The sequence below is a fragment of the Corvus moneduloides genome, chromosome 12 (assembly GCF_009650955.1).
Source record: "Corvus moneduloides isolate bCorMon1 chromosome 12, bCorMon1.pri, whole genome shotgun sequence".
Lineage (NCBI taxonomy): Eukaryota > Metazoa > Chordata > Aves > Passeriformes > Corvidae > Corvus > Corvus moneduloides.
Window position 1 is genome coordinate 13,994,708 of NC_045487.1, and position 27,826 is coordinate 14,022,533.

At 40.0% G+C, this 27,826-nt stretch overlaps 1 protein-coding gene and 1 long non-coding RNA gene across 2 annotated transcripts; both read right to left on the bottom strand.

The window, feature by feature from the left end:
• Nucleotides 1–702: 702 nt before the first annotated feature.
• Nucleotides 703–27,604, bottom strand: GPT2 (glutamic--pyruvic transaminase 2). Its single transcript, XM_032122263.1, has 11 exons — nucleotides 26,872–27,604; nucleotides 16,664–16,753; nucleotides 15,078–15,186; nucleotides 11,307–11,440; nucleotides 9,115–9,358; nucleotides 8,283–8,362; nucleotides 7,587–7,723; nucleotides 6,720–6,894; nucleotides 5,794–5,949; nucleotides 4,656–4,768; nucleotides 703–3,438 (listed from the first exon to the last, which is right to left on the bottom strand). The coding sequence occupies exons 1-11, from the start codon at nucleotides 27,196–27,198 to the stop codon at nucleotides 3,348–3,350; spliced, it is 1,656 nt and encodes a 551-aa protein (XP_031978154.1). The 5' UTR covers nucleotides 27,199–27,604; the 3' UTR covers nucleotides 703–3,347.
• Nucleotides 25,958–26,865, bottom strand: LOC116450166. Its single transcript, XR_004242702.1, has 2 exons — nucleotides 26,215–26,865; nucleotides 25,958–26,110 (listed from the first exon to the last, which is right to left on the bottom strand). It is a non-coding gene; the product is annotated as an uncharacterized LOC116450166 (long non-coding RNA).
• Nucleotides 27,605–27,826: the final 222 nt, after the last annotated feature.

The following is a 27,826-nucleotide window of genomic DNA, read 5'->3' on the forward strand; positions in this document are numbered from 1 at the left end:
ACCACGTTGTTTGTAAAACAAAAAACATTCTCCCCTTCCAACCCCCCCCCCCCCCAAAAATCCCTCCAAACAAACAGGTAAGTGTTTCTGTTCCAGAAAACACTCAAAATCCTGATATAAAGAAGAGAATTTCATGCTTTTGGTGGTTGTGGCATATGCATATATGTTTAGGGAAGCAGAACTAGTTTCCTTTCCCTAAATTTTGTTTTCTTTGAGATTCCCAAACAAACACCACTAAAGTAATTCTGAGGTGTCACTGCAAACAGACAAGACAGTGTTGCTCTGTAAGTTTAATCTCCTACAAGCCATGTAAGAAGATTTTTAAAAGGGAACTCACAACACCAAACAGACCCCTCACCAAAGCTTTCAGGACACAGTTGATCAGCCTCAGCTGACTGGCTAATCCTCTCTGTGAAGGAAGAACTCTGGCTTGCTTTACTTCTGGTTGCAGCTCCTTACTTTATAGGATTAATTACGAGCATAAACTTGCCTAAGACCATCTCTATTTACACTTCTGCACTGGTAGGGAATAGTTTTATGGTAGTAAGTTGGACAAATTTCAAGTCCATAAACTGGAGTGACGCAGAAATTAATGATCTGGTACATGGGTACTAAATATTAGTAAGTACTGGTTTGAATATGGAATTGAATGTGTTATAATGCAATCCAGCTGCTGTTGCTCCAGTGACATAGGAAATGGAATAGTAGTACCAATTTTTTAACATGTGCTTTATTATTTGGAAGTCTCATACATCTGAAGTACTGCTATAAGGAGCACCTGGAGGAAGATCAAACCTAGAAGCATGCATTTGAAAGGAAGGATTGTCTGTTATTAATGAAATATTTCAAAGACATGGAAAATAAGCCTTTTTGTCTTAGGTTTACATGATTGTTCCACAAAAATGCACATTAACCTTATCACAATACATACAAATATTGTGGATGGACAATAGAAATTACCACCCTTCCATATGAGATGCATCAAGAACAAATTGTTATCCCTTATAATGTCAGAAACATAAAAGGCACCATAATAGAATGTTTAGAAAAAACTCAGTTTATGCCATTATAATTTGATTTAAAAGTATAAGAATTGCTGTCCCGACTTAAAACAAAAAGCCTTTCACACCTGTAAATTATCATTATAAACTTGTAAACCTTTACATTTTTTTCCAGAAGTATCAGGTGCAAATGCAAGGCAAATATAAAATCTATTGACTTATTAGATTACAAATACTACCCCATGAAAAAGCTGTAGTTACAAAAATATAAAAAATATTCTAACTCCCATTGTTAGATCTTAGTTTCAATCTATACTGCGTTAAGAGTCCAAAGCCAGATCTGATTTGGACACATTCCTAGAGGAGGAAAGTGCTGTTTGTCTTATTTTTACATCATTATTCTGACCTCCTACCACAGTTTTGCTTTCTGGGTTTGTTTTATTAGTGCATATTAAGGATGCCAAGTGGAGAGTGCTGACGGGTTGTATTTTTCAATGATAGTAGCAGCATAAGTGTTCTCACTTATGAGAGAACACTTGTTGTCCTCCCAGAAGTGCATTTCTCTGAGAAAAGTAGACTTGTTTCTCTCCAATCCTCTACAGTAGCTTGCGTAGCAGCCATGCCATTTTCATCCATAACCTGTGACCCCTGGCAGGTGATTGAGGAGAAAAAACTCTTCTCCCAGGCCTCAGTAAGGAACTGTGAGAAGCTCACCCACTGCTAATGCTGGGTCATAGACTGGGGCTGCTGTGGCAAGGACAGTTATCGGCAACAACATCTCGTCTTCCTCATGTAATAAATTGGCACAGGTTTATCTGGATGGTGTTTCTCTAGCCCTTGGCTTTAGTAACCTGGATCAGCACAGGGTGTTGAACCAGCTACAACAGCAGCCTTACAAAGTGCTAGTAGACATTAAAATGAGTTTACTTCTAAATAATAACTTAAAATTAATGACTAGATGGAATGTGATATTCTTAATGAATAAACTCTGTAAATGCTGAGCCTAAGCCTGACAAATGCTAATGCTTTCACATCTGAATACTGAAAGGCCTGTTCCTTTAGCCCTTTATCAGAGCTAGCAGAGGGTGTCCAGCTTCCAGCTCTAGAGAAACAGAAGCTGTCTTTTGTTTTGCAGGGAAGCTGGCAGAGATTGGTGGAGTTCCTCAGCTGTACTCCTAGATAGCCACCTTATTTAGCTGGGCTTTGAGAAGCACTCAGGATCATTCAGCCAGCAATAGGACTGTGGAAGATTTAAGTGTCAGCTGTACTATCGTTATCTTTATGCTTGGTGCAAGACATTTTCCTTTAAATACATTTTTCCTTCATTAGAAATCAGCCCCAGCATTTCTCCTGGTAACAACGTGTCAGTCCTTGCCAGTTCTAGCTGGATTTTGGCCAGCTAGAGGGGCTGTGTGATGTTTCCAAACAAATGTTCCCCACAGAGTGGTTCTGAAAGGGTTGTGTTTTACCCTACTTGAAAGGATTGACTGTACTCACATCTGCTTTGAGACAGTAACTTGCTCTGTTCCGTGTGTATAAAAGATGGAGTAAAGTTAACAGGAGACTCCTGGAGTTGTTATGGCAGGAAGTGTTCAGTGTTCATATACTGGGATCATGTGTTGAATAGCACAGGAAGAAGACTGTATTCCTCGTTATGTTTCAGTTCCATAAAAATATGGTTCAAGCAGACAGCATGTTCACTCCTCTGATCAAAACTGTATATTCCATTCCAACTATGCTGGGATGGCAGGATTTCTTTTTAGCAGAATTTCAAAGACATCTGCATACATCTGCTGAAGATTTTTTTAAATAAGAATGCTGTCCCTACGTGCTTGATCAGGTTTGGAGAACACTTCACACTTAACAACAAAACCAACAAAAACTAAACCAAGAAATACCTATAATGTAGGAATTTGGATTTTTGTTTAGTAGAATTTTAAGATGGGAAACACATTCCTATCTAAACAATTTAACTTGTCATTTCTGTTTTGTAAAAAAGCCCACATGACAGTAGTAATTTTAATGAGCAATTCCCTTCCCCAACCTATTGAGTCAAAAGTTCACAAATGTAACTTCCATTCAAGGCACAAAAACATTTACTGACTCTTTCTTTTCAGCGCTTTCTTCACATTCTTCCCCTTCCCCTTATAAAAAGTTGGTGTAACAATGTCTTCTAGACCAGATATAGTTTTAATAGTCCAATAAGTTGTAGCAGGATCTGAGTCTGGTTCTATCTATTTTGAATTTAGTTAAATTAGATAAACAGCACATTCTCAGCACATCATTGTTCATTGTCTGCATTTGCCTTGAAGGGGAGGGGATGAGGGGGAAAAAGCCACAGTAGTTTCATGCATATTTTTCAAGAAACTTTATGTGGAAGTCTTTCACTTTCTCCAGTAGGATCTTCAGCTTCTCTACTGGAGGAAGAATGGTCATTCTGAAAAATAATATTTAAAGAAATAAAAAAAACCAACCCACATTATCTTCAGAACCAACTAAACTGTGATCTTTGCGCAGATCTTGATTAATCTCAAAGCACAGCAAGCAACAAGTTTAATATCTGTTTTGATGTGATTCTATCATTTTCTGCATTTTTACTTTAAATGAACTATACCATTACACTAGAGAAATTGGTTTCAATTGGTTAGAATACAGGAATTCAAGAACTGTTATTTTCTGTTGAGTGGTGTAGAAGGTTATCAGTAAGAAATAAGAACAACACAGTTTCCACTGTTGGGCAGTTATGCCAAATTACACCCAGTTTTTTGAGATTTAAGAGTTGTCAGTTATGAGTAAATGTACATTTTTTCTTTAATTGAAAACTGAGTTCAGAAGCATTAAAACAATGCAGCATGCCACTCTGCAGGTTTTAGTCCCTTTTTCCCTTCTTCTGCAGAATCTGAAAATGCCATGGGTGTGTATGCCAGTCTGTACACAAGACACACAGATCACAATGGTTTTCCCACACTGGTGCAGGAATGGACTCTCTAGGATTTTCCTGGAGCTGTGTGTACCAAGGGGTCTAACCCAGCTGGCTGTGTTGCAGAACTGTCAAGGCTAAAGATACCCTCTGTTGTATTGTTTCAGACTGAGGAAGACTAAATTCCATGATAAATTCTAGCTATCAGTGACTTGGCTAGAGCAAAGTTCTATTTATTGGCAGCAAAAGCAACACAGTTTTGGTATTAGATTATTTAGTTCAACATCTTGTTTTGGTAAGAAAGTTATACAGTCTTTAAAGAGCAGATTTATAGGGAAGCATTTTTCATGAAGTTTCTCCATATGGAAACACAGTTTAACCCCCTCCTCCCCCAAAAGAATGCAGGGCAATTTTTGTAATTCCATAGCCAACTTTAAGATTAAAGTCTAAGCTATTACTATTGTTTGTATTCCTGGAGAAGGCATTTCAAATGCCACTGTGTAAAAATAGAATGTAGTTATGTCAGCAAGATGTGAAAACACCATTAAAACTTGAATAGCTCATCTAGCAGACCAGGTCTTTGACCAGCACTGTCAGTCCACAGAAACTGTCCAGTAGACACTGAGACAACAGAAACTGAAATAAAAATCCTCATATTTAATCAGAAGAGAAAGAAATGGGATGATACTTTGCTTATTACTGCTAATTTGCTTTTAAATAAACAGAAACTGTACCTGAAATGGTAGGTTCCTTCTCTCTGGCCAAATCCACTTCCAGGTACAACACATATTCCAGTCTCTTCCAGAAGTTTCATGCAATAGAACATATCAGGTGCCATTTTATGAGCCTAAGGGAAAGGATGCATTGGAATTAGAGAAACCAAAATATTCCTAATATACAGAATTTCATGACTGCTTTTTCTTTCTGAATCTTTATCTTACATTATTAGTTTCTTATTCAATTTACTAAAGAAGATGAGGAACAATTGCTAATGGGGCAGTTCACAGTAAATTAAATAACAGTACTTCAAGGAGCAACAGGGCTGAATAACCTACACAAAAACTCACTTCAAAAGAAAGGGTTTAGGTAATTTTGTTATTCTCCTTGACTTGCTTGTAACTTTTTGTCAAAAGTCTCAAAGTTGTACTTGGAAAAATCTAAGGCACTGACATTTGATAAGATTAAATTAATTTGAGAACTGTGTGTTCCAGTTCTGTTGGCAGTTACTATTTTTTTTTCCTCCTGAATAATCTGCTGCCTAGGAAGTCCCCTGATTAATAACTATGAAAAGTTCTTAAATATATCCAGGTTATATACCTAATCAAATAAGCAGCTGAAAAACAACCCTATTTTTGTTCTCAGCTGTGCTAATAATATTCCCTTTACAAAATGAATATTACAAATTAGGTTTCAGAGCTCTGCTTAGGAACAGAAAGACTTATCATTTATTAATATAGGTTCCTGTCCCAAAGGCAAAACGGTGAAATTTATAAGGAAACCTCCAGCCCTCTTTCCCAATCCTGCTGAATGGGGTTTCCCTTGTAGGGTCAGAAGCACACTGCCACTCACACGTGCTGGCCTCCCTAACCCAGGCACAGGCAGCAATTTGAAACCTCACAGGGCCAGCTACTTGTGTGACTTAAACACCAACGTCCTTGGGGACACTCTCAACCTGGGAGCCTTAGCACTATGATGAAACGATCTGTTTTGTTTTCCTCTCTTAAAATAAAGGTCATGTTATATTTAAAATCATACACAGCCCATGAAATACTGCTTTTGTACTCCATCTCTGGAATCAAAGTTCATCATTAGAAGTGGCAGGTACAGGTGAGAGGAGGTTAAAATGGATTGGAGTAAGAATGACTGACTGACCTCAGCTTCCTCAATGGCTTTGGAAGGAATAAAGATCCGTGGGAAAGCGTACATAGCTCCTTGAAGAGGATTGCAGTGAACTCCTGGGATCTTGTTAAACATGTCTTCTGTTAGTTTGGCTTTTTTGGCAAGATTGTTCAAAACAGATTCCTTTTCCTGTTTAAAAGGAAGGTGTTCAGTTGGACACATTTGAAGTAGCAATAAAAACACCAGGAGAAACTATGTTTCAAAAAGCCTTCCCCAAATGAAACACTGGTAGGGCTTTGCTGAGCTATTAGAGAAAACCATATTCCGAATTCCAGTTCTGCTCTTAAAAACAGCAGTGCAAAAAGGCTTTAGTAGGATACAATTACAGTGTTGTAGTCAGACAACAACCTACAGAAGTCTCTATCTTTGTGCCTTCTTCTCACAGTCTTCTTTCTGAGCATTCACTCTTGGCTATTTCTAGAGACCGTGTTAGCTGAGCCTTTGGTTGGACTTGATAATGTAATATTTTAAGACAGAGTCAGCTTCATTTTTACAAGTGAGAAACTATATGTATACTTCAATACAGATTGTCATGTTGCTCAGTATATAGAGACACTGGATATTTAAGAAAAAGATTGATTTTATTACTTTATTTAAACTTATATTCCTGATTAAATTTTAGTAACAGCAAATCTTATTTAGTAAACCTTTTGCCATATTAAACACAGGAAAAAATTTGAATTTATCAGCAAGAAAACTGATTTGATAATGCCTTCCTAGTATTTTTAAGTGTCATATTAAGTTAATTTTGAATACACTCCATAGTTCTGTAAATTAGTGTTAATACAGTATTGTCCAAGGAGGAAGGAAAGAAGACTGATCTCTGTGCATAGTTTGAGTTCCCAGTACTTAGGATAGGTTTGGGAAATGCACAAAAGAACAAGCATGTTATTGCTGACCTTTATGAACTGTGCATAAGATTCTTCTCCAGGTACTGGAGGATTCACCACAATATCCATGGCTGCTTGTCCTGAGACTGGAGGACAAAGACGAACAGAAAGCAGCTTAACGAGCTGTCCTTTAATTTCCGGGTGCAAGTTAATGACCTCCATGTAACCTCCTCTGTAGCCACATCTGTGACAAAGTGAACAGAAGAGGTTGGTTAACCTCAAGTGTATAAATACCACAAAAGCATTGAAAATGACTGCAGAAGTGGAAAGTCAATTAATGAGAATCTTACAACAGGTAACATACAGGTTGTTGAAACAGCTGCCACACTGATAATGGTTTCAGATGGAGCTACATGACATTAAGTCCCAGTATCCCATACAGAGATAAAGGTGGACAAGCAGCTTCCCTATTAGGCAAGTTAACAATTAACACGGATCTTTAATCTTCAGAACAAGAGCATATGGCTGTAGCAGTATACATTTAATCAAAAAATTCTTTTTCTTCCATCTCCTGCTCCCCAAAACAACCATACCCAAACATTTGTAATACCAAACCTCCCAGTGATTAGTGAGCTGTTCCCTTGAATGTTGGAGGCCAATTTTCCTTTATCACAGGTCCAGATTGGGACTGTAGGATTTCACCTTTGTGGGACTGAGGCATTAGGTGTCTGAAATAAATATGCTTATTATTTGGTACTTTGAAAACCACTGAGTTAATCCATTACTCCGTGCTTGTTTCTCTTTTCTTAATAGTCTTTAGTTAAAATTAATAGAGGATTAATTACAGTGGATTACCTTCAGGTCAGTAACATAAAAGGGCTGTCCAACCAGATTAACGAGGAAGATGAAATAAAAAAAAAACTAAATCAGACTTACTCGCCCATGTATCCCTTAGAGGTGGAGTGAAAAGAGGCCAGCTCAACATTGTTATAGTACTCGGGTCCCATCTCATACAGAATCTTTTTGAAAGAATGAAACTGGCATCCTTCAGAGTACACATTGTCCTGGTAAACCTGAACAGTCAGAAGACATTAATGTGCTCTGTTCCCCCAACTAAGGATAAAACATGGCCTTTTAGAGAGGCAGATCTGAACTGAAGAAACAGTCCTTACACTCAAAACTTAAAAGCTGTTAGAAGACACAAGGTTCTTTGTTAAGTAATAGTTACTGTAATGATACTTTTTATCTGATGTGACCACACTTAAAGGCTGGGCCTTTGGAAGAACAGTGAGCTTCTTTGTATGATTTAACCTTTACTTGTATGTTTAAATTGATTTTCCTTCTGTTTCTTCCACTTGAAGTGGTCTGAGCACCACACAGGTTTTTAGGTCTGTTGCAGCAAAGTTCTTCCTTGTGTCCCCTACACTTTCTCTCTAGTTCAAACCCAGATCAAGCCACCTGTTATACTGATCCTTTGATATTAAGAATCTTGCATGTCTGTTCATGTCTTAATATGGTAACAGAGAGTCTGATCCCTGTACTTAAAAAATACCAATACCACACATGGAACAAAATTAAACCTCATAAGAGTACTCTTAGCTGTGCTTTTGAGAGAACAGATTATTCCATTACCTCATCAGCCAGAAGAAAAAGTTTCTCTTCCCAAGCAAAGTGTATCACATCTTCAATGCACTTTCTGTTTTGCACCTGTCCTATAGTTTGATTTTTAAAGCAAGAAGAAAGTTAGTGGAGTGTACACACACCAATCTTTTCACCCAGACTTACTCAGATTACCAACTTTTCAAGAAGGTATCACTCGTCCTCTGAAAAGTGCTATTGAACTTTAGAATTCCGTTCACTAAGTATGAAATTAAGGAGCATTTTCGGAAGAATTATGGTACAAGGTAACTTAGTCCATCCTAAGCAAAGGAAGTGTGAGATACAGTAATCAACTAATGACTTATTCAGAGTACTCTGTGTACAGCTAATCACTGTAAATGCTCATATGCATGATGGTTAGGTGGGAGCTAGTTTCTTACCAGTCAACTACTCAAACAACTAAATTCTGAGGGAGGCAGTGCTTGCCACTGAGTTCTGAGTTTTTACAGTCATTGCCTCTCAGAAGCAAGGGGCTACAGGCTATGCCAGAGGCAAGATCTTTCACAGAGACCAGAAGTGACTGAAAGTCATTCCACAAGTCTGGAAAACTTCAGTGGAAGCAGTGGCTTCAAATGGGATCCAGTGAAGTGAACCTGCTCCCTCCTTTCTGGAGTTCCATGATACTGAAAATATGTTTCTAAAAGTAAAACATACTGTCCTACTTAGAGCACTGATCTCTGGAATTCAGCTTTATGCATTTGATAAGTACCTAGGATTTGCCTGCAGTGTCAAATGAATGAAAAAGTAAAGAAAAAAAAGGTCTTAAAACCCATAAACCCATTCACTAAACAAAATTCCTGCAGACCTGTGGGATTTCCAGGGTTGATGATGCAGAGGACTTTTGGATTGCAATATGCCTTAGCTTCATTCAAGGCACGGCGAAGTTCATTCACATTTAGAGCCCAGCAATTTTCTTCATCCAAATAGTAGTTCACCTGGATAGCATCCAGTTCAGAGATGGCTGCTGAATATAACGGGTACTGGGGTATAGGAATCATCACTCCTGTTCGGGATTTGCCACCTCCTGAGATCAGGATCTTTAAAATTGCCTGGGGAAAAAGTAGGAATTAAAAAAAAAAAAAAAAAAAAAAAAAGCTCACACACCAGAATTAATAATATACTCTGGAATAAGTTACTAAACTTCCTTCCTAAAAAAGTCTAGAGTTAAGGCAGATTTCTGTCCTAGAAGCAGATAGTCAAAGAGAATTATTTATTTCAGGTTGTTACTGGTTGAGTAAGGATGGTCTAAGCTTAATGGAATCCTCTCATGACATAGCTTCCAAAGATCATGCCAGATCAACTGCAAAGTTTAGGAAAAACATTCTGAGCACGAAGCTAGAGGGCAAGTTTGCAACAGGAATATCAAGATAATGATTTTTCTGCTGTGCCCTGTTGTAAGCAAAGAAGCTTTAGCTAGTTCTTGCTCATTGCCTTCCATTCATTTTGTCTCATTAACCACAAGAGACCAATAAATAAAAACAGAAATTAGAACTGGGGCCTGTGCAGATTCTCCCTTGGAACAGAGAAACCTGTTTTCCATTACGAGCAATTATGTTTTTATTTTCAAGTAACAGAACAGATCAGAAGTCTGCATGTGTTGGGACGGAAATAAAATCATATGTAGTTTATTCCCAGAAGACACAGACAGAAAGGTAATGTTTGTGCTAAGGTCAGTCCAGACAACTTCCTTGTGCCCAATGGCTGTGTGATGTGGAGGCTTTTTACATGTGAATTAAATAAAACAGTGCACAAGGGGCAGGAAGCAGAGAGATTTCTTGCCTTTATAACCAAGGGAGAACTCTGAAGTACAGGTGCAATCAAAGCAATCATCCTTATCAGCATGTAATTGGCATCTAAACCCAAAAATACCTTTTCTCTCAGCAGCAGTATCCTTTAGTTTCTTGGTGGTTCTGGTACAAAATCTGCTGCTCTGTGCCTCTCATCACATACTCAGCTGCTAAGCTAATGATTTATAATCGATATAATTTTTTACCCACCACTAGTTTAAAAATACCAAGCATCCAAAACATATAATCAGGACCAAATGCATATTTAAAAACTCCTCAACACCCTCTCTCCCCTGAGGTTGTTTTGTCTTTGGAAGGGCCAAATAATGAGACTCGTTGTGGTGCTGACTTTACATCAATGGTGAAATCAAATCAGCATGGTGCAGATTAGATGTACTGCGCTGCCATTCCTGACAAGCTGCCAGTGCCAGAAATTCTGGAAAGCCAATTGACTGCAGACCTCTGGAGAGCTGTTCCTGCCGGAGCGTTGTCATTCTGAGCTCTGCCACTAGATGTCCTTTAAAAAAAAACCACCTTCACCAACACACTGTCAAAGGCTGCTTTCGTAAAAGCCAAACTGCTGCTGTACTATCAGTGAATGGGTCTGTGTAAAGGAGCAATCTGATAGAGACTGGTATTCCTGTCTTAACTGAGGACCGTCTTTGAACCTTGGCTGAACACAAAACCTGAAGTGTTTCTCAAACAAACTGAAATACACAGACAGAAATACATCTTTGGGATTTTCACTGGCATTGATCTGCACTAGCAGAGTTTACTTGGAAGAAGAGCTGCTGAGACTTCTCACCTCTGAGGTCATTCCCTCTTCCCTCTGCCACTGCTTGATACCCTCTAATCTCCAATGTTTATGTATCTTAATCACTGAGGACAACCATTATTTAGTCTGAATGCTCTGAATCTTCTAAACTCATATTTAGGCACCTGTAGTTCATACCACCTTTACAGAAAAGTACAATTTAATGTATATTAAGAGACTTTGCACCTGCTTCTCAGCTGGCACCTGACATCCACGCAGGGGGTTCACTGGTTTGTTCACAGGATTGGATATTCATTGAATGGGGCTTCAGTATCTGCCAGACCAAACTCACAGGACTTTCTGAGACCAGAGGTTTAACAGAGATTTGTATTTCCAGAGGTAACTGATAAGCTGCAGTTTGTACCAAGAAAGGACAGGTTTCATTTTAATACTTACAGAAATGCCATCGCTTGCCCCAGTGGTGAGATAAATGTTATCTGGATCTGCAGGAACCCCTCCATCTCTTCTTTCAATATATGAAGCAACATCTTCACGGATGCAATTTATACCTTGACTGGCAGTGTAGGATCCTGTGACAAACAGAAAATTAGATGAGAATTCAGTACAATGTACATCAGATTTTCTGTTTGCTAGCAAAACTCCTGAGCTAATATTGTATGGAGTAGTTTGCATATGAGCCATATTTATATGGATCCCCAGGATGGATTTGGTTTTCTTTCCATGGAGGAGGAAAGGGAGCTGGTTCATTCATAGAGCAAAAGAGTTAATTTGGAGTTAGACAAATACAATAAGTATCACTAAAATACAAAAATAACATACTGGATTGGTAAAAAGCATGATTTCAAGCCTATTTTGCAAACTGGGACAGCAATCCCATTTTTACTATCTTTCAGTAGCTTTCTTTATTTTGGAAGCACTTCTGAATGTAAACAAACTCCTGTTTAAGTAATGGGAACAAGGAACAGAGGTAGTATGTGCAATAGAAAGGAAAGTAACTTCTTCTATTCCATGACAAATATAAGGGTTTTATTTGCAATATGAAAATAACATATCATTTTCTCCCACAGTCTGAAACCAAAAAAATCCTAAACTGCTTCTCTTCTTCCCCCACAGCATCTCCCACAACCATTTTTCAGCAGAAATGTCTAGAATCACCCCAATCTCATGTGCAGTTTACAGAGCACAACTAATAATCTTAAATAAAATGAGCTGTTAGATGCCTGTGTGCATCACTGCTGAGTATGTGCAACAAATAAAGAGTAAAAATAAGCCTAGGTCAAGGTGAGGAATGGATTCAAGCTATGAAGCCTAAGACTGACGGACAAAGAAGTGACAAGTGTACATCTATTTTAGAACACTGTCAGGAAGCCACAGAATCTTCTTTGCTTGTTGGGTGCAGTGGAATAATTGTGCCTGACTTAACTCTTATCGTTCAGTTATCTGCTAGTAGTCTGCCTGGTAGGACTTCTGTGAAAGCATGATTTAAAAAGACAAGGAACCTTTGCAAGTACTGCACAATTGCATGGGACAAAACAGTAATTCAGGGCATGAAGTTCCCTGATGTCCTAAACATTCACTTTTACAGGACTAGAAGTTATATCGGGTCTGTACATGGGTCTTTGACCACAGCTAGGAAGATGTTGTTAAAGGAGGAGAACAAACCTAAGCTGTCGTTCTGTCTTGTGAGCCACTGGGTGCTGAGTCCTACCACTCTGAGGTTATACAGAACACTTAATTGATCTGTACTTCTACACTTAATTGTACTCAATTGATGGCTTTGACTAGAATCCGTATGTTTGCATTGTGGGATGCAAATAAATAAACCCAACCCAATAAAGCTACATATATTATGTATTTTTGTATATAGGAGAGGGGTAAATGTCTCAAATGCCTGGAAAGACATGCCATTTATCCCACATGCAAAGTAAGTGGTGTCAGTAGAATCCCAGAGTGTTTGGGACACATGAGAAGTTGAGGACACATCTGAGCCTTCATATATGGCCTGGGAGTAGCGAGACTCAAACCATGAGTAGAGATTTGCCAAATGAATGTTCATTGGAAGTGAGGGTATTCCAGTTCATTTCCAGAGGAAAAGACACTCATATTAACTTTGCAATTAATACATTTAAATAGGCTGGTATAGATGTGGGTGTAACACTTCAAATGGCTTTGACCATATGTAGTGATTTCACCCTTGTGTTGGATTGACAAATTTGTTAAAAAATAAGGTTTTGAACAAAACACAACACTTAAAGCTACAGAGAGAGGTCAGCTTTTAATCTTTGTTTTTTTCAGAAGAAAGCAAATTTCTCCTTCTCAGCCATGAAGAGAACAGCAGTAAGTTGTCAGACTACCAACAAAGTGATAGGGGTAACTTCCATTCAGCTGCACATCCCTGTGCCTCCAACTGCATGTTTTGAGATGCTGTACAGAGGCTGATGAGCTCCAGAGACCAAAGAAGGGGCTGACACACCATACTGGAGACAGGCAGGGTGGAGAGGGGGAAGAAACCACTACAGCACATCAGAAAGGTCTACTGTGGTTTTAGTTGTCAGGAATTTAGAGATACAGTTGTTCTTGGCATAAATAATTTCAAGATAAAAAGACATTTAGACTCCAGTTACTTACAGAACCTCAATTTATCCACTGACATTAAGAGGGTGTATTCAGAATTATCATCTTATTTGAATATTGCAACAGTTTCAGGCCTACTTCCTCAGAATCTACTGAGCTAACAGAAATGATGGGAAATGCATGATCTTCTGAAAAAAAGGAACATATTTCTGAAATATTATGCAAGGCTGAATTCCTTATACTTTACTCCAACATGGGGCTGTGATGTCCCACACCACCACGCCCTTAAGGGGAAGGGAGCACCAAGGGGCCAAGACTCATCATTCTGAGAACTCCTTCCATGTCCCTGAATTTCAGAATCATTACAAAGAAAGACTGAGTCAAAACTCAAATGTATCCCCAGTAACTCTTATGTGCCAACAGTACTATGTGCATTTATTGTTCCAAAGTAAGACAGGAAAGGGATTCATTTAGCTAGAGGAACTTCTCAGTTTTGATAAATGTATTTTTAATGGTCTACATTAAAAGAAAAACCAATACGAAGAAGGTGAAGATAAAATACATTCTGTATTAGGCTGTGTTGTTAGGAATAGTCCAAAGCCGAAATAACTGCTAATGCAATCACTGTTTATGTTTTGTTTATTTTATTAAGTTTCACAGCACCTACTCTCAAAATATGCCAGTGCAAATAGGCACTGCAATCACAAAGATTAAGAAATATGCCAATTACTGTAATAAGTCCTCTGAAATGTCACTGTTTGCCTACTTGAAAGAATGTAAGTGTGTCAGATTCATTGCTGCACCCAGCAGTATCTGCAAAGTGGAAATTCTAGTGGCATTTGCCAGGTACAAGTAGGCAGCACAGTCACCATATGAGAAAGAAATTGTCTCTTCCATTTCCTTTCTACTGAATATGCAAAGTTTGTACTTATGTGGATATTACATGTGTACTCCTGTAGGAACAGTAGTTGAAGAACAGAGCCTTGTAGTTCTTTCACAAGTTGTTATTTTACCTTGGAGAAACAGAGCTCTGACATCTTCAGTTAAAACTATCTCAGCTAGGTAAAAAAATACCACCTTTCAGCAGTGTAGCTTTCCTTTTGCAGAGCATTATCACCTCGGTACCTGAGTTTCTGATACCCCAGTTCATCCTCCGACAAACATACTTGAACTGACAGTTCAAAGTAAAGATCCAGGAGCATGCACTGGATCAGCTGAGATGGACATATATTGTTTGTTGATACCAGCATTACAGAGACAGTAGACTCCTTGGCAGAGGAACCCTCTGGAGAGGGTAAAACTGTAAAACCCTCCACCCAGTCTTAGCAGGAGACACAGAGCCCCAGATTAAGAGATATCATACCAACAGAACAGAGCCTCACTAGTACTTTCTGCCACTTTCCTAGTGCAAAAAATCTCAGCATTCTGTTTAGTTACGTGTAGATGTTATTGTGGCAAGGGCTCCATAGATGTATAACCTTCACCTCCTCCTCTGTCACAAGTCCCACCAAGAATTTGCACCATTTGTCACCACCTGTAGGTCACACTGCAAACCCGCCCCACCAGCTGCAGATATTGAAACCATCTTTGTTGTTGCTAATACCAACAGGAGCAACTGGAACAGAGCCTTACCTAAGCTGTTCCCTCCACAGCCCTGCAAGATCCGTCTGGCTCGCTTTTTGGCATCTTCTGGAAAGCTTGGGCTGTCCAGCAGGTTTGGGTATGTACACAGGGCCACTACCTGGAGTGCCAAGAAAACGTAAATTGGCCACTTTTCAATGGTTATTTTAAGTTGATGATATTACGTTAACTTTTCTTGGAAATTAAGATCACAAATACTGGCTAATTTAAAACAGGTTGTTGATGAAGAGTTTGCAGTTGTTTTTTTTTAAGGGTTGTGCTCACAGAAGAGAAGAAATCTTATCATGTTCCAAGTTATGCTGATAAAAACAGCTCTAGAATTATTAACTATTTGTACTACAGACAGTGAAGATTGGAGTCCAGGTGAGCTAAGTGTAGTGCAAACACAGTAAAGCACAGTTAATTATTCCTATGTTATCTCTAACCAGCTCCATCTTCCACTGTTTGTGTATTACTAGCCCACTTTATTGACAGGAAATCAAGACTTTAAATATGGAGCAGAACTGAGAAATACGATCAGCTTTTGAAGTCCTAGATGCATGTTCTAATAATCCTTCCCCAAAATAACTTCTAGTTCGTACTGATTTGAATTTGTGGGAAATATTGAATTAAAAAAAGAAGTGGTGATATAGAACATAGTAAAAGTAGCAAGACGACCCGGCAGAATTAAGTTAATGAAGGTATGTAAGACACAAAGAATTGAGAGCCCTCTCTTGAGATCAGCTTAATTTATTCCAGTCTCTCTCATTTTTATGCTTACATGGTGTAATATGGATAGGCTGTTGTCATCTTGTTGGACAAAGAATGAATTAATCCATGTCTGTGCACAGTCATGGGGAGAAAAGATTTCCCATTTTATTTAATAACATTGGAATAACCTGTAATATGTCTGAATAATTTGTAAGAAGCTCAGGTCTCCCTAGTTTGCTGCACAGCTCGATTTTGTACCCTCATCACCTGGACTCGCAGTTTGATAAGGCTTCAGTTTGTCCTGCAAGTCTCTGAATTTACATTATTATAGATGGAGGATTTTACATGAGGATGTGAGGGATGCTCAGTAAACAGGATAATACTCATTTTAACCTTATTTGTGTTTTAGGAATAATATACAAACATGAACTCTGTTGTAATCTTCCCTAAAAGTTAACGTACAAATTAGCTTGCCCAGAGGTAAAATGTGCAAAATGAGATACGGTACAAGTAGTTGAAACCAGCTACGTGCAGATCTCAAAGTATACTCTCAGATGAAGAAAGGTTTTTGTTTTTCTCTTTAAAGACAACCACTTCCTTTCTTGAAGAGCATTATTGGTAATGAATGTGCTGACTGATAACACAGAAGTGGCAGGAAAAAGTATGGGTGGGGAATGATATGGAAACTAAGGAAAGCTATTGTGTTAAAAGAGGACAATCAACAAGCAGTAGGACTTCAGCTCAAAAATGAACATTTTAAATTTTTTACAAAAGAACTATTTTAAGTCTAATTGCATCTAGGCAATCACTTATATTAACACCCATATCAGATAGCTTTTAAGGCATTCTAATAAAAAATTAATAATAATGTTTTATAGTAGTCTTACCTGACGGAGAAAGGTGATTGGTCTCTGTCCCATTGCATGTGCATCTCCAATGTTGGCTTTAATCACTTCAGTAAAAGGTTTTTTGATTCCCTAGAAAGGGATAATTCAGAATGTTTTGTTAGGGCTGAAGTAGATCATTCTTCTTTAGTATCTGTCACATGGCTGTAACTAAACAGCGCCTGATCTCAGAACAGCTACAGTGTTTAAGGTAAAGCTTAATGCATTTCTTATGCAATACTGCCAGTAAATCTTAAATGGTTTACAGAAATTGTGTTGACTGTGACACATTTTTAAATGATAGACTGGCTTTTATTCTTCTGCTAGCTGCAAGTAAGAGACTGACTTGGCTGTAAACTACATATTGAAGTAAAAAAAATGAAAAAAGGGCATTTTGAATTGTCAGTATTAGAGCAACTTCTTTGAGACACCTAAGGGAGGGATGGATCAGTCAAGAAGCTAAAAAGACTTGAGGATATTTGAGAAACCACCAACAAAAGAAACCTAAAGACCTTTAGTTCTTTTAGAGTCAAAACAGTAAAGATATTGCTTGCTTATTTATTTTACACTTAGATTAAGTATTCCTTGTATGATGACCCCACTTTTCCATGTAGAGATGTTTCACTATATATCATAGTGAGGCTCTGTATGATAAACAGAAGTGCTAAATAATCACCATGAATATTTAAAAGCTTCCTAGTCTCCAAAATCTGAACAGCCAGCCATTTTTCCTGTGAGAAACTGAATGCATCATGAAAACACAGGGAAGGAAGTTAATGAATGTTGATTAGCAATCACAGCTCTTTAAAAAGCAAAACAAAATAAGGGCATAAAAAAGGCAAGGAACTGACTGGTTGAAAAAACCACCAGTGGTTTAAATAAAAAAAAAGATTCACTGAAAGTAAAAGACAACATTACAAGAAGAATAAGTGAGATAGGCAGTAATAAATTTACAGTTGTTCTAATGTATATTTGAGAGATAGTAGGAAGGCCTCTTAAGAGTGACAGAATTGTCATGTGGGCTAAGGAACTGCAAAATGAGACTGATTAGTTTTCTGTAGAAAATTACCAGTAACAACTTGCTTTGGGCATGGACTCAGAAAGCCTCTTCCTGGTCCATGTATTTACAGACAATAACTGGATTTGGATATAGAATATGTGGCTGGCAAGCCTTGACTGATTTTTGCTTTTCCACCATGGACTATGATGCTGGACTTCAGTGACAGACTCAAACCCAGATGTGCAAAGATAACAATAATACAGGTACTCATCAGGGATACAGATCCCCAGGTATGCCAAGATTTGGAGGTTTAAGATTTGGATGCCAAGATTTGGAGGTTTAAGATTTGGATTTTTAAGATCTGGAGGATTATCCCCTCATATAACTGAAAGCCTTCAGGATTTTTTTTCTTTTAAAATTAAATATGTAGTTAGAAATGGCATTAGGACCAGACAATTTGGCTTACATGATCCTGATTGAAAAGGGTAAATTTTACTTGGCCTTACATTTAGCAGCAATAGAAAAAAAGTTCACTTAAAATAATTGGAAGTGACACACTGACTTCATCAAGTCATTTGCTTTTATGCTTGTTGATCTGAGTCCCTAAATTAAGAGCTGAATTCAGCTCTAAATAAAGAATTAGAAATAGGGATGCCAGATAAACATTAGAGTTATCTGAGGCTGAAGTTTAGTAATTTATGAGTATGTAAACAGCTAAAAATGTGTTTTCTTCAAGCTATCTGGGGTCCACTGACAGCACATTGTTTCATTCTAATTATAAATAAGTAGGAAGAGAAAGATGTATGTAGAAGAAGAACAAATTCTATTTGCTTGAAATGAAGAAAAATTCCCACATACTTCGGTTGCATTTGGTCCTTACAGCAAATTGAATCAGTTTCACTGGATTTGCAAAGTAATACAAATCTGTTAAGGAACACGGATACTTCCTTTGCCTTAAGTTAGGCAGTCTGAAAAAACAGCTACGTGAAATAGAAGTACTCTGGTTTATCAGATTAAAACCAGAACAAACCAACTCCCTAATAATAGAAATACCCTACATTAAATTTTTTGCTCACAAATACTATTGTGTTCTGCAATAAAAAAAAATAGCTGCTTCTTTGGTTGGTGAAATGCTGAAAGGTACTTGGCATTTCATAACGTACTTTTGGAGTTTTTATAGCGGCACAGCCTTTAAAACAAAGGTAACAGAGCTTTTTGGTGTCTGTGTCAAGTTTATCATAAATAATGTTGTACCTTATTAGCATTGATACCATCTGCATCTTTATTAGGGCCAAACTCAGTGCTTTTGCCATCACTGCAAGTATAGAATCATCACCTACTCCACAAACCCCACACTGCCTTTGCTTCTCAAATGATGGGTCTGGAATAAATAGCAAACCATACACAATAGTTCTCTCACCATAAAATCTTGTTAGAGAAGTAATGATGGGTTTTCTGTGTTGTGCACACAGTTCCCATCGACTTAAAGGCCCACGGCCCTCTTCATTAATTTGTATTTCTTGGTCTCAGCTACAAGAGCTGTTATCTTTTTTGTCTTTCAAATGAGAAATGCTTTTAAATAACTGGAGCCTTTTCCTTCCCTGACAACAAGTTAATAGCAGCAATTTTTTAGAACTGTCTTCACGAGACTTGCTATATCCTCTCTTAGTGAAATCTATACAAAAATTGCTACATCCACTTAGTATTTTTCTATTACTTGATTTCCAGGCTCTCTATGTTGAAAAAGGAGTATGAGAAGTTGTTCAGATTTAGTCTAAAATAAGAAGTTCTAAACAAGTTCTTAAAAATGTCTAGAAAAGTTCTTTAGAACAAAAAGTCCCATCTTAGCATTTCAAAAAGAAGGAACAGAAAACAATAACAGGCAAGAACAAGTGCTGAATGGTAATGGGTCAAAGTTCCAAAGCAGGGATATCCGATGGCAGCAAGGGAAGTCTAGACAGTGCTTGTGCCTCTGCAGATGAGTTCAAGGCAGAATTCTGCTCAGATGCTTCTTACAGAGCAGCATTAGTCACTGGCTACTTGTGTCAAGGTTTCTCCTATGATGATGGGTGTGGGTATCCAAGGGGAGGGTTATGCCAAATCCTTTTTTTGGAAGGTATGTGGAAAGATCTGTATGAAAAGAGGAAATGTGAATGTGATGTTGATAACCTCAACATCAGATTGCAAAGAAGTAGGAAAAGGGCTGCAACAGGTCATAGATTTATTCCACTGCAGAAGGCTAAGCAGTCTTTAACCATGTCAGCAACATACCTGAGCTGAGACTATTTATGTCCCTGCAAGCCAAGGAACACACAGGGGGAGCAGGAACTGGGCCATTGGAGTTGTTTTGCTCTCCTCTAGGGATCCCTCACCACACTTGTCTGTCTCTCATCCCCTCCCTCTCTTTGGGTGCAGGCAGGCTTGCAAGGTGTGTTCCAGAAGCAGTCTGGCTGGATTGAAGCTGGCAGATTTGCAAAAGGGAAGCTTGCATAACAGGAGCTCTAATAACAAACTCGTGAGCAGTAAGTTCCAGATTGATTCTCCTGCCTTCTGAAGAGGGTATGAACCACATCAAGGAGGAAAACCAATGCCCAGCCCTACAAAACAAGCTCTGCTCCAGCCTCCTGCCTTTGGCGGCACCTCACACTGTGCTCACAAAGTGATTCAGCTTCAGCTCGGGAACAAGGCCAGGCTCCTGCCACTCTTCTGACAGTGTTAGCAAACAGATTCATGATAGTAGCCACTTTTAAAGCTGGAGAAGCCATCTTTCACTTTCACGTTTAAAGGAGAAAATATTAAAAACATGTACTTTCTTTTAGTACCTGTCTTCTGGATAACGAAAGGATTTTAATGGATGAAAGAATCATCCAGGATTTGGAATATGCTCTTCAGAAACTACTTCCTTCAACAGTTACTTCTGTCTCTCTGCTCTTTTCAGAAGAAATGCATCTTTTAAGAAAACAGATGAAAAACATCTGAAACCTGAAGCAAGCCAGACACAATTATACTAACAACTGTATCTAAATATCACATGAAGTTGGGAGAAGGGATTTTTATATGTGAACTAGAATTCATTGGTGCAGAGCCAGTATAATAACAAATGCAGTTTACCAGGTTTGGGGAAGCTTCCTCTTCTCCTAGACATCCCCATAGCCTCAAAAAACACAACAGAAAAGGAGAACAGTATGAAACAATGAGCTGTCTCTCAAAGAGAGAGTCACTATGCAAGAAGTGTTGAGAGAATTACTTGATCAAAGAAACAATGTGATGCCAGAACATACACCACCCATGAGGCCAATGCCCTGCCAGGAGCTCGTTTGTCTCTTAGGAGTTTTAGAGTACCTGGAGGTTCCCTTTACAAAGGTACCATCTGAAAATGCCGGCAAACTGCAAAATACCACTGTGCCCAGAAAGAGTAAAGAAGGGTGCAAACTGACCTGACACTGTCTTTGCTAAAACTTCAGCAAATTTCAAAGGAAAACCGTCAGTCTGGAGAGAAGCATGTGTGGATTTGGTAATAGGAAAGAATTGAAAAGGGTTCCTTTGAGAAGGCCACTAAAATGTGAGCTGCTTTTAATCCCAGGAGAGTAACATGGTATTACAGCTATTTCTGAATTTCAGGATTTGCCTGCTCCTGACTGCTCCCAATTGTTTCATTTTCACCACCATTGCTTTGTGCCTCCTCTTCATGGTTATCAGGCAATAACATCACACTATGAAACACTGTACTATTTCCTTGAGCCTGGTTTTGCTGTGACTTGCACAAACAAGCTGTACAATCAGAGAGCTGGCAAACCCAAACATTTCAGCATAGCTGAGATCTACGCTGTAGTAGCCAAGCTCCTTGCTTGCTTTTTTATCTCCTCCTCTCAAGAGGCCAAGAAGGCATTGCCCAGAGGCCCTTAACTAATAGGGACCTGAAGACCTGAATTAGCATTCCAATCTTTTTATTAAAACAGCTCACAGCAGAAAAATAAACCTGACCTGCTTACCATGGAGTAAGGCTTTGGGTTTGTATTATGCTTGTGTAGTTCAAGCTGACACGAGCTGTTTTGGGGAGGAAGGAGAAGGAAAGTTCTGGATTTTGACTTAAAATGGCAGTGATGACTTGCATGCCCCCTCATATCACATGAGGAAATCAGTGGGGCTGACCTTTAATTGGCAGATCTGATTCAGAGATTACAGAACAGAACTTGTCCTCAAGTTACTCTTGCCTGACACATTGACTGAAGTGGATTTGCATTCAGAATTTTTTGACTACATAGATAAAGTACTAGAATTCATGACAGAATTAAAAGACAGAATTAAAATAATGCTCATTAGAAAGTGATTAGACGTTAGGACCCTCAACTTGAAGAGTTATTGGAAAAGGTCTATTTTGGAGTAAATTTTGCTAATGTATTCAACCAGAAAATATCAAAAACTGGATCCTGTGGGTTGCGTGCTTCTGAACATACGATTTTGATAATCATGCTCTTGAAACCAGTTTTGTTTCAACTTCATCTGCAGTAGTTTTTTCCCCTCTTAAAAAACATGGGTTTTACTACAGATTCACCTACGTATGCAACATGTACAGACAACTGAGGAACAACAGTTCTGTCTTAATGAGGTCAGATGCTCTTGCCTGGAAGATACTTTCTCAGTGTGCACACAGTCACGTATTCAAAGCAGAAAATTATAGGATGGTAATTTAAGCTTAACATCTTTCATTACTGGGTGTACCAGTCAATCTTGTATCTTTTTCTTGGCGTGTTAAATCATATTTCTGCATGTCATTGTCTAAATTGTGTTTTATCTTTCCAAAACTCCCAGGGACACAGTCAACTCACATTTACAATTAAGGCTGGATTCTAAGTCAGATTTTTTCTATTCAATTTAGAAGCCTGATGAACTAGTGAGGGGGGAAAAAAACCCAAACCAGCTCTACAGTATTTTAACCAAAATACTTTAGCAGAAGCTGCCTGAGATTTCAGCTACATAAGTAGAAGGATTTTGGTAGTTTTATTGTCTAAATAGCAATGTAGGGAGTGAACAAGTGGCTTGAATAAACTTATTTGCAATAGTTATGCAAATGAAAAGCGTGGGCAGAGGAGATGAGCATACTGTAAAGGTAACAGAAAAATAGGGACTTCAGTGTATAGAAACTGTATAATGCCATTGAAGGCCCATGGCTCCAGGCCCAGGGTTGGGATGTGTTACCCACCTGCCCTATCGGAAGAACTTCCTACATGCTGACAATATATCCCTGCACACCATCCCTCTCCCCCTTTCTACCCTACAATTCTCTTTCAGTAACTTGAAAGTTTTGAAGGACCTTGCGTGCCTTACATTAAGCCAGGCACTGCTTCCAGTATTACCTGAGCTGACTTGTGGATCCTGAAATGCTGTTTAATATGCATACCCTTTGTAAGGAGATGTAAGCCAACTTAACCTAACACAGAACTTGACATTATGTAAAACCCAATCAGGAATGGGGGAGAAAAGGACAGTACAGATGAAGAGAAATGTCAGGGTAACAGATATGAAGGGATTTTCCATAACAAGGTCAGTTAAAATTAGCATGAATGCAAAGGAACAAATCAGGTATGTGTCCTGCCTATGTAAAGATAAGTTAGTTTGTTATTACTAATTAGGTGAAGAGAAGGGCTCTGTTCAGAGATTGCATTATTCTTGCATTGAATTTGTATTCAGGAGCAATTTTCTAGTCTGAAATGTAATTAAAGTCAATACTTGATATCGTAGCCATCTGTTAGCAAGTCTACACAAAGGGGGTAGAAAAAAGGTCTTACTTGACTGAGTTCTATTTAGAGTGTAATCATTTATTAAAATATGCCTGTGCTCTAGCTTGCTTTAAAAAGTTTCCAGAAACACCAAGGTGAATAGTTGAAGTTTGTTCTTTCTGTCATCTTAGTAAGCCAGAATCTGCTGATTGCTACCAATAGCAAAGGGGAAGAGAAAAGAGGTTTTCACTTTCGAAGAATGACACAATTTCAAAATTACGAAAGAAAGGTTCAGGAAAGTAATTCAAGTCACTGATTTTGCATGAAGATTTCCATCTTGAAAGACTTAATGTACATCAAACCCCTGATTTTCCACCTAGATGAATACAGGCCACAAGCCAACAAAACTTGTGAAATCCAGGTACAGCATGCCCACCTGTATTGGACAATCGATCTTATTCTGCTTTAATTGAGTATTCTACTTGTCACTTACATTGTCTTAGTCCCAAGCATATGAGCTGAAACTATTGCCTCATTTTTATTTATTTTTTAAGGAATATCCCTTCAGTTGCCCAGTCAAAGACTTCTTGAGTAACATTTTAGTCCTTATTTCTGTGTTCACTGTGGAGTTAACAGCTCCTGTTGTGATCATTTCGACTTAATATAGAGAAGCAGCAAGTGCCAGATAGAATAATAGAGAAGCTGCTATTTGGGATCTGAACACTAACAAACCTCAGGGTAGATGAAAGCTTACACTGTGCAAACAGCTTCAAGTAGCTGTTTTACAATCTCCATAACAGCTGTGTAAGTTACGCAAGTATGAAGAGTAACCAAATGGAACCAAGTTTAAACAGGGAGAGCCTCTATCACATCTGATTAGACAATGGCTGCATTTAGGGTGCTTTCAGTTTAGAAACAAATTACCTAAAGGCATCTGGGCAGAACAGGATAAATGCAGATTTATTGCCCTTGCTTCACCTCTGCCTGTTCTTGTTACCCCCAGTCACTGCAGTGCTTCCACTTCATACTGGGGAACCTCTGCTCTCCAGCCTGTGCAAAGCTCCTTCCCCATCAGAGGCAGAAGAGCTGCTATGGGGCAACTCTTGCTGTTAGTGAAGAGTAGCTGTGGATCTAGAGATACTGTGGGGCATCCCCTTCCTCTGCCAACCACTTCAGCCTCTTCTCTTCATCCAGCAGCGTTAATTCTGCTGGCAGTTGTTGGCCTAACTCTGTGAGCTAAGATTGAGAGGGATGGAAAAAGCTGTCCAACTTAATAAAAAGAAGTGCCACTGACGTGTGAGCACACATAATTAAATTTCAGACACGCACACGCAAAAAATAGACAATTAGATAACCTATATTTCACTTATAAGGAACTTGGGTATTACTCAACACTGTATCCTTTAGCAGACAGCTTGATTAAACAAGGGAATGAATAGCAGTATTTTTATCAGAAGGGCAAAGACGAATGAATAACTTGAGCAGTGTGGAAGAAAGTAAAGTCTTTCTGCTTGCTTGAGTTGATTAGTGTTCTTTGCAGATACACTGTCTCAACTTTTGCAGTAATTCTTCTCCTCTTTCCCTGCCAGCTGGGAGGTTTGTTTGCGTTACTCGTGTTAAAGCATAGTCACCTCTAGGAATGCTGGTAGCCATTATCAATGGCAAACATTATTTCATGAGTGTGGTTCCTGGGAAAAAAAAATTTAATGGAAAATGCCACATAAGTAGGCACAACGCAAAACTGACATAAAAATCTTTTAATATAGTAATTGGCAGTGACTTGCTCTTAGATTTTTTCATAAGTGCACAGCAGATTATTCTCTCTGCCAGTGACTCAGCTGGTAACTGGAGTAAGCAGGGGAGCTGGGAGGAGTTAGTGAAGGGCCTTTTATATTTGTTTTGTCAAGTAATATCTCCTGCTCTGCGATGTTAACTTGAAAAGAAACATACTCAGTGAGAACACTGGAAGATTTTATACTCTGGAAAATGCACCCACTAGGGAACCTAGTTGCGTAAACACAATGACACCTTTATAAACAAGTTTTAAGGCAAAAATCAAAACAGATGTTCTGAAATTAATTCCCCATCACCACTCTGAAGTTTTTAAGCGAAATTCTAAAAAAAGATGCTGTTTTTAATAATTATTGAATGAGACAAATAGTTGATGTATATACTATAGTGAGCTGAAAACGTTTCACCTTCTAAAACAAGGGGAACCAAGTAACACGAAGACCAGAGAATTAATCTGTTATGGTTAGAACTGCTGTAGCACTTTTTTGTTCAAAGCACTTTTCATTAACTAATGAAAATGGTCTTGCAGTACCTGTAATAAGATATTAGAAAGACTCTCTAAAGCAGCAAAGGCAGTGAATAATAGCTGAAATTACAGAAAAACTACTCTGCCAGATGCTTTATTCAAAACAAAAATAAGCAAGTCCTTGTGATGAGAGAGGAAGCTGTGGTTTGAACAGTAGAAGCAAAAAGACATGTCTGTATTGCTGAGGATTTCTCTTTTTAATCTTTTTTTCAATACTCAAGGAATAAGAAAGAAATTTGAAGAACAAAATGTAAGCGATGACTGATTTGGATGCTTTATTTAGCACATATTGGCCCAGACTCTTAGGATCTGCTTTATTATCTGATCCTCCAAAGAGTACCAACCACCTACAACTTTGGGCAGCGTTACTGAGCGTTTGTGCTCTGAAGGCTTGTCCTCAGGCACTTCAACTTCTGCAATAAAAAAGGAGCACATTATCGGTGATCTCCTTGGACGACCCAGAGCAGTGTTGGATGAGGCTGCGGAGCAGTGCCTGGGATAGCCGGGTCTAGCTCACCTGTCAGAAGGCCGCCGCCGGTTTTGAAGGTGCCTCCCTGCCCCGGCCAAGGCAGTATCGCTAAAATCCTCATGAACGACTTAAACGCTCTATCAGTATGATGAAAGCTGGTCACTCACCTCCTTGTATAACACAAAGGACATGGGATTGCAGCAAAGGGTCAAAGTGGCCGGAGAAATGTAAACACAGCTTTATGGGGGTGTCCCGTATCTGCCTCAGGCAGCCAGTGACATCAGATAAACAGTAGCCGGCCAGCGGCTTCCTTTGTTCCGTGCCTCTGCCGCCTCCCGTGGGAAGGGGCGCGGGGCCGGGGCTGCCGCAGCGGAGCGGGGCCGGGGGCGGCCCGGGCAGGGGCGGGAGACGCAGAGCGCGTCCGGCCACGGCTCGGGGCAGCGAGGGATGGGAGACAGGCTGCTGTGCTCCGAGAGTTTTTAACTTGGTAGGAGGCACTGCAGCGGCACTCGCGGTACCTCCCGCTTTCCCGAGGCTTCCACAGGGTCGCGTCTCAGCCCCGCAGGGTGTCATGTCCCCGCCGAGCCCTGCGACATCCCAACCGGGAGCGGCGGCGGAGGAGCGCCCGGGGCAGAGCTGGTACGGGCTGCGGAGAGCGCGCCCTGCCCTGCCCTGCCCTGCCCCGCCCCGCCGCCTCTGCCTCACCTTCCGCAGCTCCTTTTCGATCTCCCCGGCTTTCAGAACGATGGGGCCCCGCACCGCGTATTCCACCGCCTTCACTTGCGGGTTCATGGACTCCAGCGTCAGGATCTTCTCCCTGCTCGCCTTCTCGTTGATCTTCACGGCGGAGGCCTTGGCAGCGCTGCTCCAGCGCACCGTCCCCTCCCGCCGGGGACCCCGCGGCTGCTGCCCGGCCGCCAGCGAAGCGGCGCAACGCAGAGCCATGTCCGTCCTTCCGCCCCGGCAGACCCCTGGCCCGCGGCCGCACAGCCTTGCCGCAGCTTGCCTGGCAACCAAGACAAACCGATGCATGGTTGCTCGGGTAGTTCCCAAAGCCAAATTAAGGATACAAGTGCTGGGGATCGGTGTATTTTGTAATCGGAACCAGGCGCTAGTCAGATGCACGCGAGCAGGAGATGCAGTCAGAAGAAATGCCGAAGAGCTGGCACAGTTACTCCTATACGCTCGATCCTCTCATGTCCAGATCCCACAAACTTAATTGCAATGGATACAACTGATCTTGCAATGTTGCGATGCCACCACAGGAGCAATAGATCCCACCATTGCATCCGAATAGCGCTGCAGCCCCCTGTCCCCAACAGAAGTGCCCCCGCTAGTGCTCTGGAAGAGTCCCGGGCAAACCCATCCTTCTCCCAGCCGGCGCTGGCCCCGGCCCCGGGACGTGCTAAGGTGTGATTGCACCAGCCAGGCTGCGGGCGCGCTGCCTGATGGGGGATGTAGTCCCGGCTGCGCCTGCCCACGGCATCAGGTGGTGGGCAGGGAACTACCGCACCCAGAGGCCTCCCTGGGCCGCTCCCGCATTGTCTGCAGGGCGGGGCGCGCTCCTGCTGCTGGAGATGCTGGGGGAACCGGGGTCAGGGCAAGTGCGCGGGATTTTCCTAAGGGAACGGCAAAGCCAAGTGTTCTCGGTGCCACGGAG